The 22,926-nt window shown below is 46.5% G+C and overlaps 1 protein-coding gene across 1 annotated transcript in view; it reads right to left on the bottom strand.

The window, feature by feature from the left end:
• The window catches only part of WNT9A (Wnt family member 9A), a gene marked incomplete at both ends in the record, with an annotated part of 54,812 nt that overhangs the window by 12,578 nt on the left and 19,308 nt on the right, over window positions 1-22,926 (bottom strand). The window contains 2 exons of the mRNA XM_082306902.1: window positions 343-605; window positions 4,593-4,852. Of these exons, the coding sequence (XP_082163028.1) occupies window positions 343-605; window positions 4,593-4,852 (523 nt within the window). The remainder of the gene's footprint in view (window positions 1-342; window positions 606-4,592; window positions 4,853-22,926) is intronic.

Here is a 22,926-nt window from a genome sequence, read left to right as displayed (position 1 = left end):
AGCCTGGAGAACCTGCCTTTCCATCCCTTTGCAGTGGAAAAGAGAGGGCCCTCTCCTCCCTGTGGAAAACCAGCAATCTTTCCCCCCAGCTCATGTTTTCTAGACCTGGACAGTCCCGATTCTTTCCCTCTGGTTTCCCTCTAATGGTTTTGCCCAACTCTTGAAGCACAGTGACAAAAACAGGGCATAGGCCCATAATTGAGACTCCACTCCTCCAGCAGAAGGATCACTCCATGTGTTTTGCATCCAACACTCCTGTTTCCACACTCAAGTGCAGTACCTTATTGCCTTCACAAACCCCACAACGTCTTGAACCCCCACCCCGAGCAGTCTGCAACGCACCTTCATGCCCACAAGGTTATTGTGGAAGTCCACCCTTGCTCGCAGGTCCTTGTTGGGCTTCCTTCCCAGGAACTCCTTGACGAACTTGTTGCTGTATTTCAGGTTGTCACCGCAGCCACCCCACTGCCAAGCCTCACGGTTCTCCAGGTCAGGGGCCTCGTCGCAGGTGCAACGCTCCATCCGCCCCGCGCTGCACGCCTTGGCCATGGCATGTGTCAGCCCTGCGGAGGAGATAGCGTACAAGAAGGCTGTCTCCTTAAAACCTGCAGGAGAGAGGAAGAGGTGGCTTTAATTGCAGCTAGAGCAGGGATTTTTTTTAAAAAAAAAGAGAAAATAGAGACAAAACCCATTGTGAGAAGAGTTTGAGCAACGTCAAAGCATGGCAAGCTCTACGCACATCACTGATGGTGGAGAGGACACATTGGAGAGCAAGGAATGATGGACAGAGGTGGCACAAGCCAGGATTCAAGAATGCAAATGAAATCTGGCCAGCTCTGTGGCTGTCACTCTGCAGACAGTCTCTCCCTGAAAACAGAAAGAGGTGAGGAAGAGTTAGACAGGCCATGGACGTACCATCACCATGGTACAGCAATACTGCTACCAAGGGGACACCAAATACCAGGAACCCAGCATAGACTTCCTGACTGATGGTTGGGACAGAAACCATGAGCGCTCCTTGGTTTTCCCTCTCCCCCTGAAAAAAAAAAAATCACTGGGTCCTAAGCCAGTGCAACAACATTGTCGACAGAAGGCACCCGAGGACTGGGAAGCACACGGCAGCCAGCCTGTCACCCAACGCAGCACCTCACTCAGATGCCTCAAAAAGCAGTTTACACCTCAAACCTTTTACACACAACCCTTTTTTACACCTCCATGCTCACCTGCAGGGATGCGACAGCATCTGCTCCCCCCAATAGGTAAACTGAGGCCCAGAGAGACCCATGATGTTGATCCAAATGATAAAAGCCAGAAATAAAAAGCAAACATGCCAGTATTTATAGCTCCTCATTCTCCGGCTATGGAAGCCATAAACGACTGCATATTTGAGATGCAATTCCAGAACAGCTTTGGACTCGACTCAAGAAATCCCCCACTCAAAAATAACACAAGTGGATGGTGACAGTAGTGGATATATCTGTAAGCTGGTGTGTCAACCAAGGACATGCAGAGACACTGCCAGGTCATTTTTGGAACTGTTCCTTGGGAGCTTCAGGGTAGTCCAAGCAAGCTCATGGGGCGCTACCCTGGCCCATCCCCAGAGCCTGCCTTCCCAGAGCACTCCCAGGTGCACGATGCTGAACTTCAGCAGCAGACTGATGAAAATCCAGTCCAGGAGACTGAGGTTTGGTCCTCCCAAGGGGGCTGACTCAAACCAGACTGTGGTGGGAATTGTCTGACCGTTCTACTGCTCACTTGGAAAAGAAGAGCAGGAACACTTCCCTCACTGGAAGGAAGGTTAAAATAAAAGAGGCTCAGCTCCACACTTGCTGAGGACACCGTAAAGAGTGGTCAGGGTTGAGAAACCAAACTTGGGATGTTTCCCATCTTTGTTTTCTCCCTGAAGTTAGACCATGTCTTCTGGCACCCCAGAAATATCTTCAGTGTTGCAAACGCTCTTGTTGGGAGTGGTGGGAGAATGCTTAAGTCACACCACAAAAACTCATAGGTGTGCAGACCACCAAACTCCTCTGGGTAGAAAGTGCCTTCTAAGCAGCTTTCATCTTGTGTAGGCTAGATCAGCTTTTTCTAGGTTACACCCTAGGTCAGGCTGCCCACGTGCCTGTCAGCAGGATGCCACTGTTAGAAAGAGATGCTCCCAAGCCTCCGTGCTCCTGGGTTGTAGAATTGGCCTCTTGCCACCACTACTACTTGTGCTAGAAATGGAGAGGTACCAGTGTGCTAACAGAAGGTCCTCGATGGAAGAGGGCAAGCAAACTCTCCTCTGAGAGTCTGCGATGCTGCAATTGGCAATGAACAGCCTGGATGTGGTCCAGTTTAGTAGACAGCCCAGATCTGCAACCTGCTTGAAGGCCTCCTGGTTTAAAGCACTGAATTCAGAGTTGTGAAATCTCAGCAGAAAGTCAATGCCATGCAACCACAGTGCGTACCAGGTTTGACAGAAAGCCAGGAGGAATGGTTCGCTTGCCAGATTCTCCCCCTCCATCAATCTCCCCATCAGCTTCAGCTCTATTCCTCCCATTCTGCATCACTGAAAGCCTCACAGATTCCCTGTGCCCATCAGCACGGGTATCATCTCCCCCACAGGCAGCTCAGGCAGCTTCCAAGCAAGTCCATGTGACATTTGGCTCTGGCCAGATTTAAAGCCATCTCCGCCACGCACTATTTGATTGCACCAAGATACGTTGTAACAAGATAATGAGCTTTAAATCAATGCAGGCATTCTAACCCCCAGTGCATCGACAGCCTGCCATCAACGGCTATCCAGTTTCAGCCATTTCCAAAATTGTTTGCGAGTATCCAAAGAGGATAACAAGTCCCTTAAACAATCCCCCCTTATTTTAAGAAACAGGCTGCATCAGCCCAAGTTGCAAACCAGCAGCCAGGCTGTTCTGGTGACCAAGTGTAAAAATGGAGGGAGAAACTTTTCTTAAGCAAAATGTAGGGGTTTTTGCCCCCCCCCTTTTTTTTTCCTCTCCTTAAAAAGCTGCAACGGTCCTGGAGGAGAAGCAAGCCCACAATTATGTATTTGAATAGCTGTCTCTTAGTGGGTGATACATGTGCCCCTTTGCCCTGGGGTATCACTTGCTGCAATGCTGAACCAGGAACCAGCAGCTCCTGGAGAGGAGGGGAAAGATTTACAGGGCAGTGTGTTATGCCGCAGGAACAACGTCTGAAGGATTTACAGCGTCGGTGGAGAGCAGAGATGTTGCAGGGGCATAAAACATGGAAGAATGAGACAGCAGGCAGAGCCTTGCAACCCTCAGAGCTACCATTTATTACATGGGGTCCTGACAAGGGCAGAGGGTTTCTCGGTGGTGTTTGAAGGCAGCTCAACTTCAGGCTGCTTTGAAACCCCCCTTGCCAAGGGCTGCCCGTGGGGGCAGGCTCATCTGAAGGAACAAGCTGTGGCCTCCAGGTGTCAGCATGAGAAAGTGCTTGGCTTTCCCAAGGCGCCACTAATCCAGGGACTCCTCTGGCATGCAGGGATATTTTTAAATGTCTTGCAGCTCTTGCTGGACCTCTTGGGTTTCATAAGGACTTTCCTTGTTTCCACTGCAGTCAGTGACAGTGCATTAGTTAAGGCCCAGCGCTTCTGGATTACTTCTTCTCACTAATTAGCGAGTCAGTGCACCTTGCAAACCTCTGCTCTTATCTTTGAGCACATCGGACCCTGGGTTTCTAGGTCGAGCTCCATCGCTGAGTGTGGGACTTTCTGGAAGTCATTAAAGCCCTCGAGACCCATGCAAGCTATCTGTAAAATGGTCCTGCTGCATCCTTAGCCTCAGTCCAGAAATAACTGGACTGTACTAAGAGGGTGCAGGAAACTGGACTATATGAGGTAGCACAAAGGAAGGAGATAAAAATACTACCTGCTCCTTGAATACTCCCTTCTCAGCTTCTGGTCATCTCCACCCAAGCTGCTGGGAAGGGGTGTGGGAATTACCCACCTGTCACATCCAGGGAGATTTTCCCTGGGTAGGGCAGTAACAGGACACACTTTGCAGGTTTTGCCCTGCACTATGATAGGGCTCCCCTTGCCCCCAATCACAGGACAGCACAGAAAAGTCCATTTTGCCTTATTTCCCTTAACAAGGCATTTTCTCAATTTCTTTCCTGAAAAGCTGACATAATAAATAGGAAAACAAAAAAAATAAAAAAAGAGGGAACAGCTCTGGGAACTTCAACACCTTCCCCTCCAGCAACAGCTCAACTTCCAGCAGAAATGAGGAGCAATCACAGCTACTCACTGCGGACACATGCACAAACATCTCCAGACCTCCAAGGAGAGGAGCCATGGCCAGCAACAGTAGGCGGACAGGGGTTGCTTCATTAGTACAAGCACATAAATTACTGCCATATAGCACATCCTTTGCCTGCTGTGTGCTTTCATGGATGAGCTGAGCCTGGCTTTGTCTTTACCTTCTATGAGCTCTTTTTGGACCTTTGGGGAGGTGGTGACCCACTGCTGGCAAAGGATGCGCCAAGATGACCACTCTGCAAAATGCCAGGGAAGCCGATGGGTGCAGGGGGTGCCAGCATCCCTGACCAAGACCCCCAACTCCACTCACCTCTCTTTAGCAAGCTGGCCCGGTAGCGACCCTCAAGGGTGCAGTTCCAGCGCTCAAAGCGAAACTGGTACTGGCACTCCAGCGCGCTCATGCTGATCGCCTCCATCAGGGTCTCGGCCACGCCGGGGTCCCGCCGGCACATCCTGCGCTGCTTCTTCTCCAGCTTCAGGCGGTCACAGACTTTGTAGTGGGCTTTGACGGCAGCTTCCTCCATTTCTGAGGTCAGAGGGAGGATGGTCAGGGGTTCGTTCCCCGTCAGCCTGCAGAGGAACAGAGGGGCACACTGGTGAGGACAGAGAAATACAGCCCATGGTAGAAATGGGGGATGTGGCGGGATCGGGCTCTCCCTGGCTGAGCACCTATGTGGACTTGCCGATGCATGGGCAAGGAGTGATCTTACAGCAAAGCGCTCTCTGCAATGTGTGTGCAACGTGGGAGCAAGAAGAGAAGGGTAAGAAGCAATATTTGGATTTATGCTCTCTACCAGCTCTCACGGAGCTTGTTTGGACATAAGACCTTGGCAATCTCCACCACAGGACTGCGTTGAGAACTGAACCAGGAAAGAAATAATTGAAGGTACCTAACTGCATGAACTTGGGAAACTAGCAAAAACACAAGAGCACTACAGTCGTTCTCCTGTGCATAAACAAAAAAAAAGTCATTTTAGCACATCAAGCAGAGCCAGAACCAGCTTGGGAAGGGATAGAGGGTGATTCGTCCCACCAGACCCCAAGAGACACACCAAGAAAGCACATACAGCCACCCTGCCCGCTGCAGAAGAGATCCTTACATAAAACCTAGCAAGCCACAGCCTGAGGCTTGACAGCAGGATACACTTTTCAGGCGATAATGCCAAAAGCTTTTACAAGGGAGAACAAGCTCAAAACCTAAAAAATGACCTGAAGAAATACGTGTCCCCTCCCCTGCCTTCTCCGAGCACAAGGTCCTTGACTCGTACAATGTGCAACAAAAGAAGCCAGCGTAGTGTTCCCGGTGTCAAGTGACGAGCTGCTGGAAAAGGACCAGGCTGGCATCAGCCCCGGAGAGCAGAGAGGCTGCAGGAACATCTGCTGGGCTCATGAGTGGTTTTGCTGGCCAGGCTGCCTGCACCCCACTCTCCTGGCTCTGCCCTTTTCCGGCCAGGTGCCAGTCCACGCAGTCAATGGGAATCACTATGTAGGGTTTTGAGGGACCTGAAGACATTTCCCCAGGCAAAAAGGAAGAATTGCTTAAAGCCAGAATTGAAAACATGCTGTAACATTGCAATCCTGCACAGGCGAGGATGGGTCACAGGCTCAGACATCCCCATCAGTGCAGGCCCACTGGGGTAAATGGGAGGGCATGGAAGGGGAGCACATGCTCACCCCCTTTGCTGAATGCAGATGGATCCTGGAAACCCCCCATTAAAGCCCCACCTGTCCTACAGGAGCAGGGGTTTATTGTTTCTTTTTTTTTAATGAGGATTTCTCTCTAATAATTGGGGTGCATTGTGCCAAGAGCACAGTCCCAGAGGGCAAGCAACTAGGATGCTTTAACTCCCAAACCTCCTTGCACAACAGGCACAAAATCCTGACCTAAGCCTCAGCCAGCAACATCCCATACAGATCCAGTCATTACCGATGATTTAACGAGATGAGGAAAAAAATTGCTGGGTTCAGGTTTTTTTTGTTGGATTTCTTTTTTTAGATCAGATACAGGCAGGGAAATGTTCTCCTTCAGTTATCTTTAAAAGTACCAGTGTTTCAAGAAGAAAACCTGCAATAGTAAAAATCAAGTCAGCATGACTTCTGGGAAACATGGAAAGTTAGTGTAACCAGTGTAAGTTTCAAAAAAAATAGTTTTTCTCCAAATTCTGCTCCCCCAAAATGATAAAAACAACCAAAAGGCCAAACAGCAAGCTCCATCTGAAGCACTGACAAATGTTAACCCTTACATTTTTGCTCTGTCTGTAGTGGGACAGAGCGTGGACTTCGGCTTGACTGCTCCCCAAGGAGATGGGACATCACCCAGCCCTGGTGCCTCATTAACCAAAGCGCTGAGCAGGCTGGTTCATGAGAAAGGTGGTTTGGTCTGAGCTTCACAACAGTAAGGAAAATCTCCAGGACATTCATTCCTGGTCATCATCAATACTTCTGCTATGAAGGTTCATTCCTGCAAGATTTCACAGTTGGTGCAAGAGATACTCATCTGGCAAAGGAGAGAGAGGGAGGCATAAAAGCATTTTCTACAGCTCCCCCTCCCCAGTTTACCTTTCCGACTGAGCCAGTACTATTCAGCTAAGTGTTCTGGAAAACATAAGCTCCAAGTATCATGTAGCAGATGGCTATCGCAGCGAGGAGGGATACAGGAATTGATCCTACAGCCAAGGTTTCTGCAAAGCAATTGCTGATTTTGAACCGTTTCCCCACCTCCCTCCCCCTTAGGTGCTTGGATTTGAGCTACTTCAAAGCGTAGCTGCTGATAGCACAGCCCAATTGCATTATCTCTAAAGTGGGTCCCAGTAAGAGTCACCTAAATAAAAACACAATAAAGAGCCAGGGAAAGGGAGAATGTAGAAAATAGGATTCATGGTGCTGCACAAAGCCAGAGGACAGGCTTCCCACAGCCACTTAGAACTAGTGGATGGAGAGTCCTGGGAAACAACAGAAAATTGAAGCATTAAATGGACCCATTGTCAGCAATGGCCACTTTCACTGCTCTGTACAAAAGGCTTAGGTAGAAGTTCACCAGTCCCAATATCTGCGACACATGGGTAACAGCCACGGCAAGCTGAGAAAGCTGGGCCGGCATGCAGACACCCGCTTCACCCCTTCCCAAAAAAACAACCCAAAGACGAGACAGCAACTTGATGTTCTTATAGGGAAGGCAGAAAAACACCTTTTTCCACCTCCTGTTTCCCGACTCAGCTCTGCCCTGTCCTCACCCATTAGAGAAAAGGGGACACGATAATCCAAAATGGTGAAAAACAAGTCATGCAATGCGCACGCCGAATGGAGACACATCCATCCCTGCCTGGCTTATTGCTTGGACTAATTTCACTGGCTTTCAAACTGGTCTGAATCAGAGTGAAGCAAGCGAATTAGGAAAGCACCTCCAGAACAAGAGAAGGAGTAAATTTAGGGGAAAGGGGCTTTTCCTAGCCAACAAGCAATGAAGCTCTTCCAGGTGAAGACCTCCATGAGCAAAAGCAGCACACGTGCATGCACACATACGTTTTCCCTCCCCAGCGCTGGACCTGTGCCCATTTCGGCAGCAGGGGACCAATGCAGCAGCCTTAGCTCTGCACACACGTTCCAGCAGCCCTGGGAAGAAGGGTGAGGTGGCACTTTTCAGAGCATGGCATCAATAATAAACAAGCACAGGCAGAGCCAGGGAGAGCCAGTGCCCCCACCTGAAATGCTGCCTTGGAGCTGCCGCTGCATGGAACCTTTATAATCCTATAAAGCCCTTTTATGCAACCTAGGCTGAGTGAGGTCCCGTAAGGCAACGGTGTCCGAGTCGGATGCTTTCTCAGCTCCTCACAAAGACCGAGCTGTTCCTTCCAAGGAAATTTTTCGGGAAGAGGGGGTGTTTTTTATTTTATTTTATACACACCTGATCCACAACTGTTATGATTAAACTGCCAGCCAGCACTCTGTGCAATTGTATTATTTTGATGAGAGGGGGCTGAGCGTTAGATGAGGTGTGTTTGTCCACTAGGAACCTGGAGAGAGACCAAACAGGTCATTGCACACAGCCCAGGAAGCTTTAACTCTCTGGAAATTAACTCTGGCCTCTATGAAAGTAACATGAATCTACAAAAGTCAAGAGACTGTTTCTCTGCTTCAGACTTTGACCTAATCTTCTGTGTGCCTTGCCTGACTTCTGCTCTGAGTGGCACACTTGCACTGTCAGGAAGGACCTGGTTGCTCAGTGCCATACCTACTTACATGAGAGGAACCTTTGCAACATCATTTGCACTATTCTTCTTCCAGTTCAACCTGTCACTAGTTTGAAGCCAGGAAACGAGGTGGTTTATCATCACCAGCTGTAAATAGCAAGACCTATCCCATTTGCACATATGCTACTGGCAGCATTCAGCTGCCTTGGTTGTGAACTTCATGTCAAACATTGCTAATTGCTTTGCTCTCCTGGAGTTCAGACTCCAATCACCCCGGCTTGGGAGAGATCCCAAACACAGCCGCTGCCACAGCACAACTCACACCGATAGCTGCGTAGCCAACTTTGATCAGCAGCACCGTGGAATTATTGCCCTTACAGAGAGGCAATTCAAGATGGGTCCTGGTTTCTGCTCATCTTGGAAGTCAAGAGTTTTTATTGCCTTGTCAGCTCACTCTTTCACCAATGTCCCTGTATTTTCCTGTGTTTAACTGGGGATTTTCCCAATGAGAATTTGAGTGGGACAAGACAGAAGTAAGAGGCCTGCATAGACCTGTGATTGCACTCTTGGTTTTGATATGCTCAAGACCTTCCTTTGCAAGTGCTGCCAGAGATGGGAGCCAAGGTGAGCTTCTTTCTTGCAAGGAAACGTCTCTGCTATACCCGCCTGGAATGACAGGCCTGCTGAAATATTGCATTCCTATCTCAGCGCTTCCTTATCTGTCAGAAGATTTATCTTTGGTACACCTGTACAACGACCGAATTGATTCTATTTTCACTTTTTACATGAATGTCTTCCCTGCAGTATTACTACTCTTCCAACTCTTTTTCTTCTCTTTCCACCACTTCTTTCCTTTCTTTTAATAATTAAAGAAAGCGTCTGAAAAGTTGACAACTTGAACACTAACCTTCTTCACTGCAATACCTAAATTAACGACTCCACAACTCAAGGAAGCAGACCTAGTTATGCTTGGCACCAGGACCATATTATTATTTTTTGCATCCAACAACCTTCAGTTGCTCTCTCTCCCACTATCACAATCCCACACTGTGAAGAAACTTCCCTAAATTGATTTACCATGGTCCCCCCATCCCACAAAGACTAATTACTGTTTGAAGTATAACAAGCCAAAAGTCCAAGAAAATTCTGAATTCTATGGTGAGTGATGAAGACTTGATATTTGGAGCAAGAGCTGGCCATTGAAGAATCAAGTATTTCATTCTGCACCATGTTGTTTAGTTTAAGTGTTCACAGGTACAAGTGCCACCATTGTGCTCACACTAACTCAATGTCCTTTGGAGGGAATCATCTGAAGAGCGCTCAGCAACCTCAGTTCTGCTCTTCCCAGAGCTGTCAGAAGCATTGGCAGACACCCAAATCATTTGGGATCAGAGAAGGCTTTCTTCCCTTTGCTACTAAATAATTAATTCTCTATTTTCTTTCTACCCCTCAAAGTCAGAACTAAGTATTTTTGCTCCAAGACGCATTGCTCACCCCAGCATTCAGGTATTCATGTCTATTGCTGCCTTGCTTAGACCACAAAATCCAAAGCCACACATGCTACTTTCAAAATTCTCTGCCATTCTCTCAGCTACAAAGCCAAAGGTTTCCTACTTTGGCTAATGTATACACATGCAAAAAAAACCCTATATCTCCTTAAGTCCTTACAAAAAAAAAAAAATAACACAAGGTATTCTCCAAACCTCAGCAAGGATTTCTTAGCTTCCAATATATCTTGCCGTCTCAGCAAGTGTTAAGTCCTTTCATGAAGATTGCTCTGTCAGAGGGATTCACTTCTAGCTCAACCCTTCCTCGACGTAATTTTTCCACTGATCTCCTCTGGCGTGGCACTGTGACATTGTGGGGATCAAAGAAGGTGACAGGAGGAAAAGTGTTTCTCCCAGCCTGAGGAAATGTAGACCATCCAGGCCTTTACAGGGCAGAGCTAAACAGCCTACACTCCACCTAGAAATCAAAAACAGCTTTACTAAAACTCTGTCTATCCTGGCACTTTGCAAGGCTTCCTCCCGTTGTCATCATCCACAGACAATGACCCTTACGCACATGCTAGTTCTTTTCCTTCACGGTCACTCCCAGCCAACTCTCTGCTTTGTGCTCCCCTCTCCTTTTTGCTCTCCATGTCATTCTCCATAAGCAATGGTCTCTTGCTGTTGAAAACCATTAAACAAAGCAAAAACACATTTGGAAACTCAGGTGATTAATATAGCTATTCTCATCACAAGTATGTCCTAACTGCTATTTTGATCCTTATCTTCCTCTCAATAGCATGGTACACACACCCAGAGCTTTTCTTTAGGTGACCACCCCTCAAACGTGGTCTTCCTCATTAGTCAATAGTGCTCAAATCTCAGTTGCGGCTTCTACTTGCAAAAAAACGAGTAACAGCCCCCACCACGGAGACGACTACAACATTACACATTTCCACCAACACGTGGTATGGGCAACAGGGCCTTGCAACCTCACCGCATGCAGGTGGAAAGCAGCCATACCCTACGCTCATGCTCCAATGTACAGCATGTGTTTCACAGAGGGAAATGCCTTCAAGTCCTTCGTTCTGTTTCTGAGGGGTGGGAATTAAGAGGATAAAGAGGAGAAACGCTACAGCACGGGGGAATTTCCAACCCAATAGATCCCACTTACCAGGGAAGGAAGTGTCAGCCTCCATCAGACTCCTGATGAAGTACACTCAAACAGATTTTTTCTTTTTTTTTTTCTTGGAGACAAAAAGGTGTAGACACTTGTAGGCTTCAGTCATTTAAATTTTCTTCAATTACTCCTCTGCCTGGATAGAAACACAGTGGTTTCTTCTGAGCTCTATTCTCATCTGAGCATCTTGGGCAAGAGAATGGAGGAGTGGGCATGTAAAGATCCTGCTGCACATATCTGCCAGGCTCTCGAGTCCTATCAAGAGTCACTTCCAGCATCCAGAAAAAAGAGAAACAGCTGCTTCCGGAAGAAAGAATTTGCTGGTGCAAATCTCCAGCTCTTCCCTTTCCCATACCACTCTCCTGAAAGCTTCTAACACTCACAGCAGCCACTCTGATCCCAAATCATCAAGCTCTTTTCAGGCCGAGGTGTTACCACACAGATAATTTATATCCAAGTTTCCCATTTTAGCCTTAGCTGAAGTTCACACAGAAGTCAGAGGACTTCTCCCAGCCTGCTGAACGCAGCAGCCCAAGCAAGCAAAATCCCCCCCAGGCCAGCTGTCCTGCACTGAGAAGAGAGCTAGACCACAACACCCTTACAAAGGAGTTGTCACATCAGTTCAGAAGGGATTTTTCTGTGAATGGGGCAAGACACAGATGGTTGCCTCCCAGATCCAGGATGGTTGCTGCATGTATAAATAAGCTTCCATGCAATTTCCTGCCAAAACATGCCCTCAACTTCTCCTGTACAACTTACCAAAAAAAGAGTTTGGCACATAGTATATGAGGGCAAAATTTAGCAACCGAAGGAAAAATACTTCAGTGAATGAGCAGGGAATACGTGACTCAGTTCAGACGTGGAGGGCTGGAGATGTTCTCGTTACGGTGCATTCCTGCATAGGACCTATGGGACCAAGGTGCCATGAGGAACAGCTATTTTTGCACTGTGGCAACCAGAAGCACCACAAGCAAATACTTCAGGCTGCTGCAGTATTTCCCACCCATGCAAGGCAGAAGACTTGCACAGGTTATGAATTACAGCTAATAGCACTCCATTGAAGTAAGGAAGCGCTGCCTTCCCTTCTGCCTCCCTTCCCCCACTGAGGAGGGCACAAGCAATCACAGAGAAACCAACCAAGCTTGGGTCTTCCAGCCCTTGGTGGTGTGCCTGAACCACAAGGCTGAACTACTTCTCCTCCTTTCCCCCCCTCTCCTTACAACAAACCTTGTTCAGGAAGTTTCCAGTCCTCCCGAGAAAAAGACATTTTTATTTTAGGCAAATATCTGAGTTGCAGCATTAAGATTCACCAGCATGGAAATGATGCAAGGAGAGGGCAAATATCAGGACAAGCTCTACAAGCATTTGCAATACTCCCTTGCAATTCCCGTGGCTTGTGCTGAACAGTTCCCAGCACCAAACCACCTTTAGAAAACACTGCTGGGTTTCTGAGGAGGTGGTGTTCAGTTTTTACAACTCAATGACTATGAGCTGCCCTTGGCTGGGAGGTCCCAGGTAGCTTGGCCCCAAGAGCTGCCTGCAACCTAATTCCACTAGAACAACCCATTTTGCCCATTAGCGAGCAGAGGTGGAGAAAGGAGGCGAGGAGGGGGAGAAGAGGAGGAGAAAGTTGTTTCCTCTCCCCTTCATCCTCTCAAGAATGAAACAGCAATCAGCAAGATTTACAAAGGATTTTCAACCCAACTTAAAACCAGCCGGTGAACCGCGGTGCCAGTGGAATGCACGGGCCAGGCAGCAACAGGGGCTTTCGCTCCCGAATTAAGACGGCATTAGCTTTGCCCTTGGCAGCCTGTGCCAGGAATTACCCCCCCGCCGGCACCCCCCTTCCCACCTGGACAGCTCCCGGCCCCCCACCCTGCGATCCACTGTTGCTCCTTATCCCAGCCACTGCTTATTTTTATTTATTTATTTTAATTTAACATCATTTCTTTTGGCGTGGGTCCCGCTAGACCGTAGGCAACGCTGTGAGTTTTGGTGCAGGGAAGCAGTAAGTGGGGAGCAATGCGATGGAAGAAGATGAAGAAATAAGCTCAGAGAAAAAATAAAAAGCTTGTTTTAACCTGTTTAGCTCCCTGTGGTGTGGAGAGAGGAAAGAGCAGTTTTCAGAATATTTTCCATAATAAATTGGTAAGAGATACGCACATGCACAACATTTATGCCCTATAGTAACACCTCCTTACAGCAGGAAGACAAAACTACCGTAAGGTAGGGGGGCTTGTTTGATTGTTGGGGGGTTTTTGTTTTTCTGTTTTTTTTCAGGGTTGGTTTTGTTTTGGTTTGGGGTTTTTTTTGCTTGTTTGTTTTTCTTTGTTTTTTGTGGGTTAGGTTTTTTTGTAGGGTTTTTTAGGGTTTGGGTTTTTTTGGGGGGGAGGGGGAGGAATTGTTTTTTTTTACACTGATGAAAATCCTGCCATCCCAGGATCTCAGATCCCTGCCACAGTAAAAAACAACTCAGCTCCATCCCTGACATTGAGTTAGAGTAATTCATTTTAATCTAGAATTGGGCCTGAGAGCTCTCCATGACATAGAAAACAAGAGACATTTCTAGATCACACTTACAGAAAATATACACAGCCATCCCTCCCTCTGCCTTACTTTTGAATTATTTCTGGCGTGGTCGAGGACCAGGAGAAGACCACAGATATAATGGATCACACAATGGAATACAGCAAAAGAATTTACACCAGATTTTAAAGACAGCAGACCAAAGGAAACAGGCCAAGTGCTCAATGGCACAATTTTTTTGAAACTGTTGAGCCCTGTGCAAACTGTTACATCTGCTCCTACCATAAAGCCCAAATTCCTAAAAGCCAGAAAGTTCTCTGCGATATAAACCTGCAGCAATAGTTTTGGTTTTCTGTTCCAAGCAAAGGAAATCAAAAAAAGCAAAACCTCGTGGTCTTTCTCAGTAGCTTCCCTTCTTTGGGGATAGTTGCACATAGCAAAGGATATTTAGCATTTGAAGTCTAAGCAGAGAGGACCAAAAACCCCCACAGGTGTGTGTTTGTTGTGCTTTTTGCACTGCTGATGCTTTATATTTATTCCATCAGGTTTACAAAGGCAGCATCGGAAAGCATCACGCGTGGGGTAAGGGCACTCCTTCACAAGGGCAGTTCCAGTTCCCAAAATACCTCCCGTCTGTCCTTCTGGCTCTCTATGGCTCAAACTACTGACACGAAGCCTAACCAGGCCCTGCAGATCTGCCCAAGGCTGGGGGCTTCACAGGGAACACTTTCCTCGGGGCGATGCAAGGATCAGACCTGCTGACTCAGGCCAGGAGCACCATTAAAAAAAATGAAGTGCTGGACACTCCAAGAATGGAGCCTTTTTTCCAAACAGTGCATCATTAAACTGCAAGGCTCATTGCCGCTAGATGTTGTGAAGCCCAGAAATACGAACAGATTCCAAAAGGGATTAGACAAATTCAGGAAAGGAAGGTTCACCCAGGTGGGTGATGAAACACGAGGGCTTGAACACAGCCTCTGGCTCAAGAAGCCTTTAAACCACTGACTGCCAGAAGTGAGCAGGACACACCAGGAGATACATCACTTGTCCCACTTCTCCTTGGCTTCCCCAAGTGCCTCACCTGGCTCAAGAGACTTTTAGTTCGACCCGGTATGGCAGTTATGTTCTCAGCACCAAGACAGGCGCCTGTAAGATGACCTGCAGGACCTTGTTTTGGCTGCAGCATTTAACCCACCTGCGCTCTCCAACCCTTTGGATGACAGCAAGAACTGACCCGGTGGTGTCAAGCACACACCACGCACTAACACTTTGCAACACCGGGTTGATGGATTCATACAGCCAGAGCACCCTGCTCTTTCCTCGGAGAGGCTATTGCTGCCGCGCTCGCTTTCGGCACCCCCACCTCCGCGGTCCCAGCAGCAATCCTGCCACGTCCGAGCCAGCCTCCCACCCACGGCAGCCCTCAGTGCGCCGGGACGTGGGCATGCCTCGCACGGCTCCAGCGGCAGCACGGCCAGCCATGTGTTAGTGTCAGTCTCTCCCACCCGCCCCTGCCAGGGAACGCATCTGACTTTGTAATGAATCGCCCGTTTGTCTCCCTAACACCTCAGCCAGCCCTTTTGTTCAGCCTTTATCTCCCAAATTTAACAGCTCCGCAGCACACATCATACAGCAGGACTTGGCCTCTTCCTTTCCCCCCTCCAGCAGCCCGCCTGTCGGATAAATCGTGCTGTCCCTCCCGAACACTGCCCGGTCTGTTCTCGGCAGATGCTGCAGTTACATAGCTGCCCTTGCCCAGACCACAGAGATTGGCAGCCAGGGAAGAAACTCCTTGTAGCCAACGCAGCAGCTTCCCTCGCTGCCTGGAGATATCTCTATGCACACACACACTCAAGTAGCACAGCAGCTAAAGAGAAAATAAAGGTTACTCTCCAGACGACACAAATCTCAGAAGCTGGAGGGGTTGAAATAGAAGCCTTGAGGGAAGCACAGCGAATGCGAAGAGCTCCTCGAGTTCATTGGGACAGAAAAACAACAGGAGAATCAGCTTCCTCCTCCTTCCCCAGCCCGAGCTTTTATATTCAGGACCTGGAGGTCCCAGTTGGAAGCAGAGACTGATTCCCGATCAACTTCTGGACAAATGACAAATTCTAGAAACAAGTGTGCAGATTCAGGCAGAAAGGGGCTTTTACCTCCCCCTCCCCTCAAAACATTTTACCCAGCCCCTATTTTATATCGCATGGAGGTCAGCTTGTGGAGTATTTAGATGGCTGGCCGGTTTGACACATCATCTGATCTATTTTGGGAGCAGTTTACGGCTCTGCAATTCCTCCCCTGCACAACAGCGATAGCTTTTCCACTCTAATGTCATATTATCCTCGTGGCAGGTTTAAAAACTAAACAGGTGAAAAAACAAACTTTCTGGGCACTAGAGAGCAGGATGCATGAGAGACAGATTATGGTGATGGGATGGTACCAGTTTATCCTCATATCTGAGCCCCAAGAGAATGAACTGTGAACATCGAGGCTGGTTCCTTACAAAACTCAACAGAAGGATACTCAAAGGCTCTTGCATAAAGGTCATCGCATGACAAAAGGTGCCTCATGAATGTCTTTCTGAAGAAGCTTTGCAGTCCTGAGGTTTTACAAGCCTCAAATGAAATTTCAATGGTCAGATCTCCAGCTAAGCAAACAAGCTCTGGCGAAGGTTTCAAACTCATCAGATAAGGATAAGTCACCAGTGCAGGCAATGACGTTCTCACTGATGTATCCTAGAACAGGTTCCCATGAAACCAACCAACATCACAAACCTTACTGTCTTCTGCTCCAGATGCAAGGGCACTGCATGGTCCTTCCTTCACTGCCATCCATTGAACACTGCTCTCTTTCCCTTGATCTCCCCCAGCACCCCAAACCACCACTCCTTCACACCACAATTTATCCCAGCAAGAGGGGAAAGAACAATGTGAGCATCTGCCCTCAATGTCCCAATGTCCATTCACCGCCATCAAGAAAGGCCCAGGTCCCACACCATTATAGGAATGGTGCAACCCTTCCTCAAAGGATTGAGTCCATGCATAGTTTTGTGGAAGGGAAGCAGATGCTGTAACAGTGGTTAATTACAGGTGATAAATACATTTATATCGATAGCCACGATGTCTTTAACAGACCTGTGCTGCTGGCAGAACCTTCACTTACCTTTTGAAGGTGACTGGACTACAGAGTATCAGCAAGGACCTCAGCAAGACCTACCTTTGCCAACACTTCAGGTGAACACCCTCAGAATACTTGGCGACCTCAGCATATACATCTTTTTTATGATACTGTGTAGCATTTATACCAACAAAGAGTCACATTAACCAAAGTACTATAGCCTAGGGAGACCCAAAGGTTTACTCCCAGTGCTGCTTAGCAGACAGGACTACGTATCACCCATTTTCAAAGCGATGCATTTGTGCTCAGTAATTAAAAAAAAATCCTTTATGCATTGTATTAAAAAGGCATGTGGGGCACAACCAACCAACCAGTATTAAGGAAAGCATTTCCTTCCTGTATTGATCATCCATCCACCCCGCTAAGTTGCATTAAAAAGGCAGGGGGGAGGACAACAAGCCAAGTGTTATACATAGCAAATTCTGATTAGATTACGAAACTTTAAGAAGATCTTAACAAGTGGACAGTATGCATTTTACATAATTAGCTTGTTACTTATAAATGCCTTCCATAGTGCCAATGGCAGATTTTCACCACCTAAAATAGCCTAAAGCTGTTGGATTCAAGAACTCCTGCCATCCCAATTTAGATCAACCGAAATACAGAAACCACGAGGTGGTTTCGTTACACCAAGATTAAGAATTGAATCAGCTCTTGTGTGCCTGGATGTTGGAAGGGGTAAAAGATTACAGAGGGCAAAGGCATATTATGTCACACTGCACCTCGCCAGCCCAATCCTCACCAAATGTGAAAGCTGTTCTTCACAACATTTTGACAGATTTCAAGTTACTTTGGCGGGGATAGAGCCTCACTTTAGGACTGGACGTAAAGATGCAGCATTGTGGGATGCCACAGTTGTATCCATATTCATTTAGCAGAGGATGGTTCCCCAGCTCCATGAGACATACACTTTATGAAGCTGGGACTGTTTCACCTCGATTCCAAGAAGCTCAGAGCAGGCCTCGAGTTACAACCACTGCCTGTAAAATATGACCTCAGAAGTAGCAAACCATGTGAGGAAGCCGTTTGATTTTCAATTTGCTCATGCTTGACAAGGAAGTCGCAACAAACGCAGAGCTCCTGGTTATTCCTATGCCAATCCCTACACCACTCTTTCCCAGTGCCTGCAGACATCTAAAGGGAGAAATATTTTCAATTCTAAGTAAAACGTGCAAGAAAACATGGTAGAAACCGTCTTGAGGAAAAACTGTCTCATGAGAAGAGGATCCACAGGCTTAGAGTCATCCCAGCATGCAAACATCATCCAAGGCACCATCAACCAATTTGTGCAAGTTCTCATTTTCTAAACCACCCACCAACAGCCAGCAAAACAAGCAGAGCACAAAGACAGTCCTTAAATTATTGGTTACCCAAAAATGCCTTGGAGGTAAGCTATGAGCTCTGTGGGTACATACTACATGATGGGTTATCTCCAACTACTGAATAGCATTAAGAGATATATAAAAATGCCATGGTGTAACATTGAGTATGCCATTTCAATGTCATATAATGGCCATTTCCAAGGACTGAAGGGGAAGATGGTGTCCATGTATCTAATGCAGCATACAGCCCCAAAGAACTTGAAGAAAAAGGAAAATACTTCCCATTTCCCTTTGTCTTAATAGTTTCGCTCCTTAGACCCCAGAAGTGTCACTGGGTCCACCCTCCTCAACAAATCTACAGTGCAAAATTTGAATCTTTTCCTTTAGAAAGATTATCAAGTTATAGCTGAATGAACAGCACAAGGTTTCAGCTGACTGTGAGAAACTATAGCAAGGTCAGAAGTTCCAACTGAGAGATGTCCCATTAATCTACACATTCGGGAAAAAGCAACAGGGAAGAACAAAATCCAACCAGTGCACTTTCTGCACTCAGCTCTAGAAGAATGACCCAGGTTGATACTCTGTCTTACAGAGCAAATTGTTTGTGTGGTCTGAAAATACACGATCCATCTCCCAGTCCAGGGCTGGATGATCAGTTTTTCCCAGATTCACAAAGGCATTTAGCTGACATCTCATTTGAAATAATTATGATTTATATCCCTGAGCTCCTCTAGAATTCAGAATGCTTTAGAGTCCATAGGTGAAACAGAGACAGAGATTTGAGAGTTTTGTATCTAAATTATTCCTTGTGAACTCCTTTGAGAACTAGAAGCAGAAGAAGTGAAAAGAACAGAATTGTTATATACAAATGACTTGCAATTCAGCCACTCAAGGGTCAGGAAATATCAGCACAATTATGTGTATGCATTAGGAAATCAATTTTATCTAAAAAGGTTATGCGACCACATTCTGCAAAGGAGCACTGCATGACATAGATATTCTTTTCCAAACTCCCATCTTGTCTTCATTCCCTCAGGACAACTAGATGGAAAGGAGGCAGAGGACCATGGCAAGAGCAAACTATGATCTTATGAGTATCATGTTGGAGAAGTAAAATCCATTCTAGCAGGGCCACAACAGAAGGCAAATTCAGTCAAACAGCTTTTACAGTTGTTCACAAGTTATTAGCATGCCTCATTTTCCAGGTATTGCATCTTCAGGTTTCCCTAGTGATGACAACTAAACATGGGATGACCTATAATAATTCTGAGTATTCAGAAGTAATAAAAAGAAAGCTGACTTTCAGCATCAGAAGGGATGCGGTAGATAAGTGGACTCTTGGTAGCTTTCTCTTTGAGCTGTCTCAGACAGTACCTTAAAAACACCCATGAGGAACCAAATGTGTTTTCCATCGAGTACACAACCTGGATAACATGTTCTAGAGAAGCCTTGGGGCCATGCGGTTAATGAGAGACAAAGAAACATTTAGTAATTGCCCATTCACTGAATGAGGCAAGGATTTTACAGAACAAAACTTGCATGCAATCACGAAAAAAAAATTCCATTGCAGTGTGCATGCACAAAGGAGATGATTTAGGTTACTCATGCAGCTCGCTTCTGAAGTTTCCCAAATTAAACTGTGAAGCCTTACGTTAGCAGTAATTGTGTATTAAAAGGTACCTCCAGATGGTTTAGGTGTGGCATTAAATCACACTGCTTCTGGATTCACTTGCAGGTGCACTTCAGTAGTTATGCTGTTTTCACACGCGTTTGCCAGAAACTGCGTGCAGCACTACAAGGGCCAAGCAAATTCCAGGGACTCCAGCCTATACCTGGGGGGTATATACAGCTGGGAAATCCTGTGGCATATATAAGCAATCAGATAGTAAATCTATTTGTGACAATCCTTTCGTGCAGGTGGAATTTGTCTGACATGGAAATACTACAAACAGGCAAAGAAAAATTAAAAAACACATTGGACATATTCTGTAAGCTTTGCTGTAAGTCTTCACGAACAACCTGTATCTTCCTTTTCAGTTTAGCCCTTCGTATCCTAACATGATCAGTGATAAAGAACACTGAGAACCCCCTCCCTGGACTACTCCATCAACAGATGCTCATTAGAGCTACTCATAACCAGAGCAGCTCCAGCCTGAAATGAAGTTTCCATCTGTCTTCAAAATGCACGTGGGCTTGCTTTACAATTCCCACTTCCCACCTCTTTCAGTGGGTCTGGAGACTGAGTCATTCCCAGGATGATACAGGGCACAACTACATGGAACCTATCAGAACTAGAGCCAATAGGCTAAAAAAGAAAAATCAGAAAGACCTAACTTAATCTCCACGTGTCAGAAAGGTGCTCAGCTATATAGTGAAATATCAAAAACTATAACCAGTGATACTGGAGCAAGAGATGCCTATGTTTCCAAGAAAAGAAACAACTTGCCTATGAATTGCCAGATTTTCTCACCATACATGAGAAGCAGGACCAGAGCTGTCCACTCAATGCTAAATAACATGCAGAAGACAAAAGTCAGGGCAAAAGAAGTTAAAAGCTGACCGAACCACCAACTGTACCCCGCTTGCACTCCAATTTAGCAGGAGTTATGTTTTCCCTTGAATCCTGTGGCAAAGCATATTTGAAAGGAGGGGTATAAATGCAATTCAAAGGGAAATACTCAGGACATTCAAGGAAGGTTTAGGTTTAATCAGATACATAAGCCAAGAGGAGATCTCTTTGGCCTCTTCTACAAACCTGAACTAGAATTCCCAGCGCTTTAAGCAAATCACTGCAAAATAGCGTTGCTGAAGCAGCAGGTGAAACCCTATAGCACTGCGACAAAACTTGGCTACCTCCTCTTAGATTTTACGTCCTTCCCTGGTAGACAGTATCGCATTCCCCTTCCCCTTTCTTCGTCTGCACTTGAGATTTTCCAGTTGGCCCCGTGTCAAGAAAACTGTCCCACCCCCAGCCTTGGTCTCTCATCCCTGCAAGAGCACGTGCCTTCTGCCAAGCCTTCCACCGACCTCCCCGGCTCCTTCAGCCCTCCCTGAGGTTACGGAGGCATCCAGCATCCCCTGACCTGCATCCCCAAGGGACACTAACCCACAAGTCTCACACCTCACTTCCTTGAAACCCTGCAAGCATGGGTTACGCTTGCAATTCTGCAAGCTGAACCACAGGAACACGAGTGGCAGGATCTCACTTGCTTTGCCAGCTTTCTCTCCACCACAATCCCCAGAGTGACATTTGTTTTCTCGGTGGTGGGGAAAGGAATCCCTCTAGTTTACCCCTCTCCAGCCCCAAAATAGCAGTGGTTGAAAGTGCCCCAACAGCATATAACTTGCATATGCAGCTGGAGCAATAAGCAATAGTGAAAATAAAATGAGGGAAAGACATTTTATTTTATAGCAAAGGAACAACCAGGAGCCATTCCCCTTTTTTTTTTTTTTTGTTACAGGCTGACCAACAGGTCTCAGGACAGAGGGGAGCAAGAATAACTCATCCTAGCACACAACTATTGCTATTACTTATCATCAAAACCACTATTTGTATAAGCTTATACCAATTCATTTCTTCCACCTTTTGTCAAAGAGTTTAAGTACTCAAGACTGGTTTCCCATGCTCATGATTTCCAACCCAGCTTTCCGGCGAAGGATATCCATGTTGATAGTCTTGACATTTCTGATCTATTCTGGAGCTGTCAAGAAACAACGTCAACTTTATCAAAGCAAATGGCAGCTTCAGGGAGGAAAGTTAGGCCCAAATAATGCAAAGATGAGAGGAAAACTTTCTACCGGAGCTCTGTAACTTAATTTCTTTATGAATCAAAAGCATTCTTCACACTGGAATTTTCCTCCAAGTTAAAGAGGGCTTGCAACTAATTAAAAAAGCTCTCCAAGTTTCCAAAGTATTTCAAGTGATAAAACCCAAGTTACAGCCTGAAAATAAATCATAACAGTAATATGCACACACTTGAGAGAAAAAAAAAACAGATATAAACCTACACTGGAAAAATCTTACACTTAGTGCAGCCAAAATGCCAGTTGATACATGTCACATTTGGGCGCTCTAGGCAACGCTATCACAATGGCTAATACAGGCAGGCAGAGCTCCAAGATGAATATCCAAAGCCCAAGAGGATACGCAGATGCTCCCTGGAGCCTTAGAGAACAGTGATGGCATCTCAGGCCTTTTGCTGAAGCTTTCACACACGTTTAGCATCTTGAGCAGCAGAGCAAGTCAAAGCAAGGCTACGACCTTTCAGACACTGTTACCGGCTAATCCTTCTCAAAGGAGGGCCTCAGAAAACATTTAGATTGAAGTATCCATGAGATTAAGATGTTTATCCATCTTGTATTTTGCACATTTTTGATTTCAGTGTCTCCTGGCTGCAAGAGCTCAGGAGGACCAAGGGCCAAGAAAGAAAGAACGACTCAGGCAGAGGGAAAGGATAGCAACGCTAACAAATGCTTTGTATGTTTGCTAGAAACCTGTCGTCAGTCTGCAAATAAAAGAGTAAAACAAAATTAGGGGAGATTTTTCCCCAGATGGAAATACCTTGTGCGGCTGAGTTGACAGATCTATTGGCCATAAGGAGAACTAAGAGCATAATGTGAGAGGTGCTCCCTGCTAAGACTTTCCAGGTGTTTATATCTGGCTTCAGCCAGGAGAAGTGCCATGAACCCCATAAGATCACCCCAACCTATCAACAGCCCAAAGCTGTCTCAGCACAAAGGTTAAGAAGGAGGTCAATTAAATCCT

This window comes from Platalea leucorodia (assembly GCF_965183815.1).
Source record: "Platalea leucorodia genome assembly, chromosome: 1".
Classification (NCBI taxonomy): domain Eukaryota; kingdom Metazoa; phylum Chordata; class Aves; order Pelecaniformes; family Threskiornithidae; genus Platalea; species Platalea leucorodia.
The sequence above is the reverse complement of the archived record's forward strand: the minus strand, read 5'-3'. Positions and strand labels throughout refer to the sequence as shown.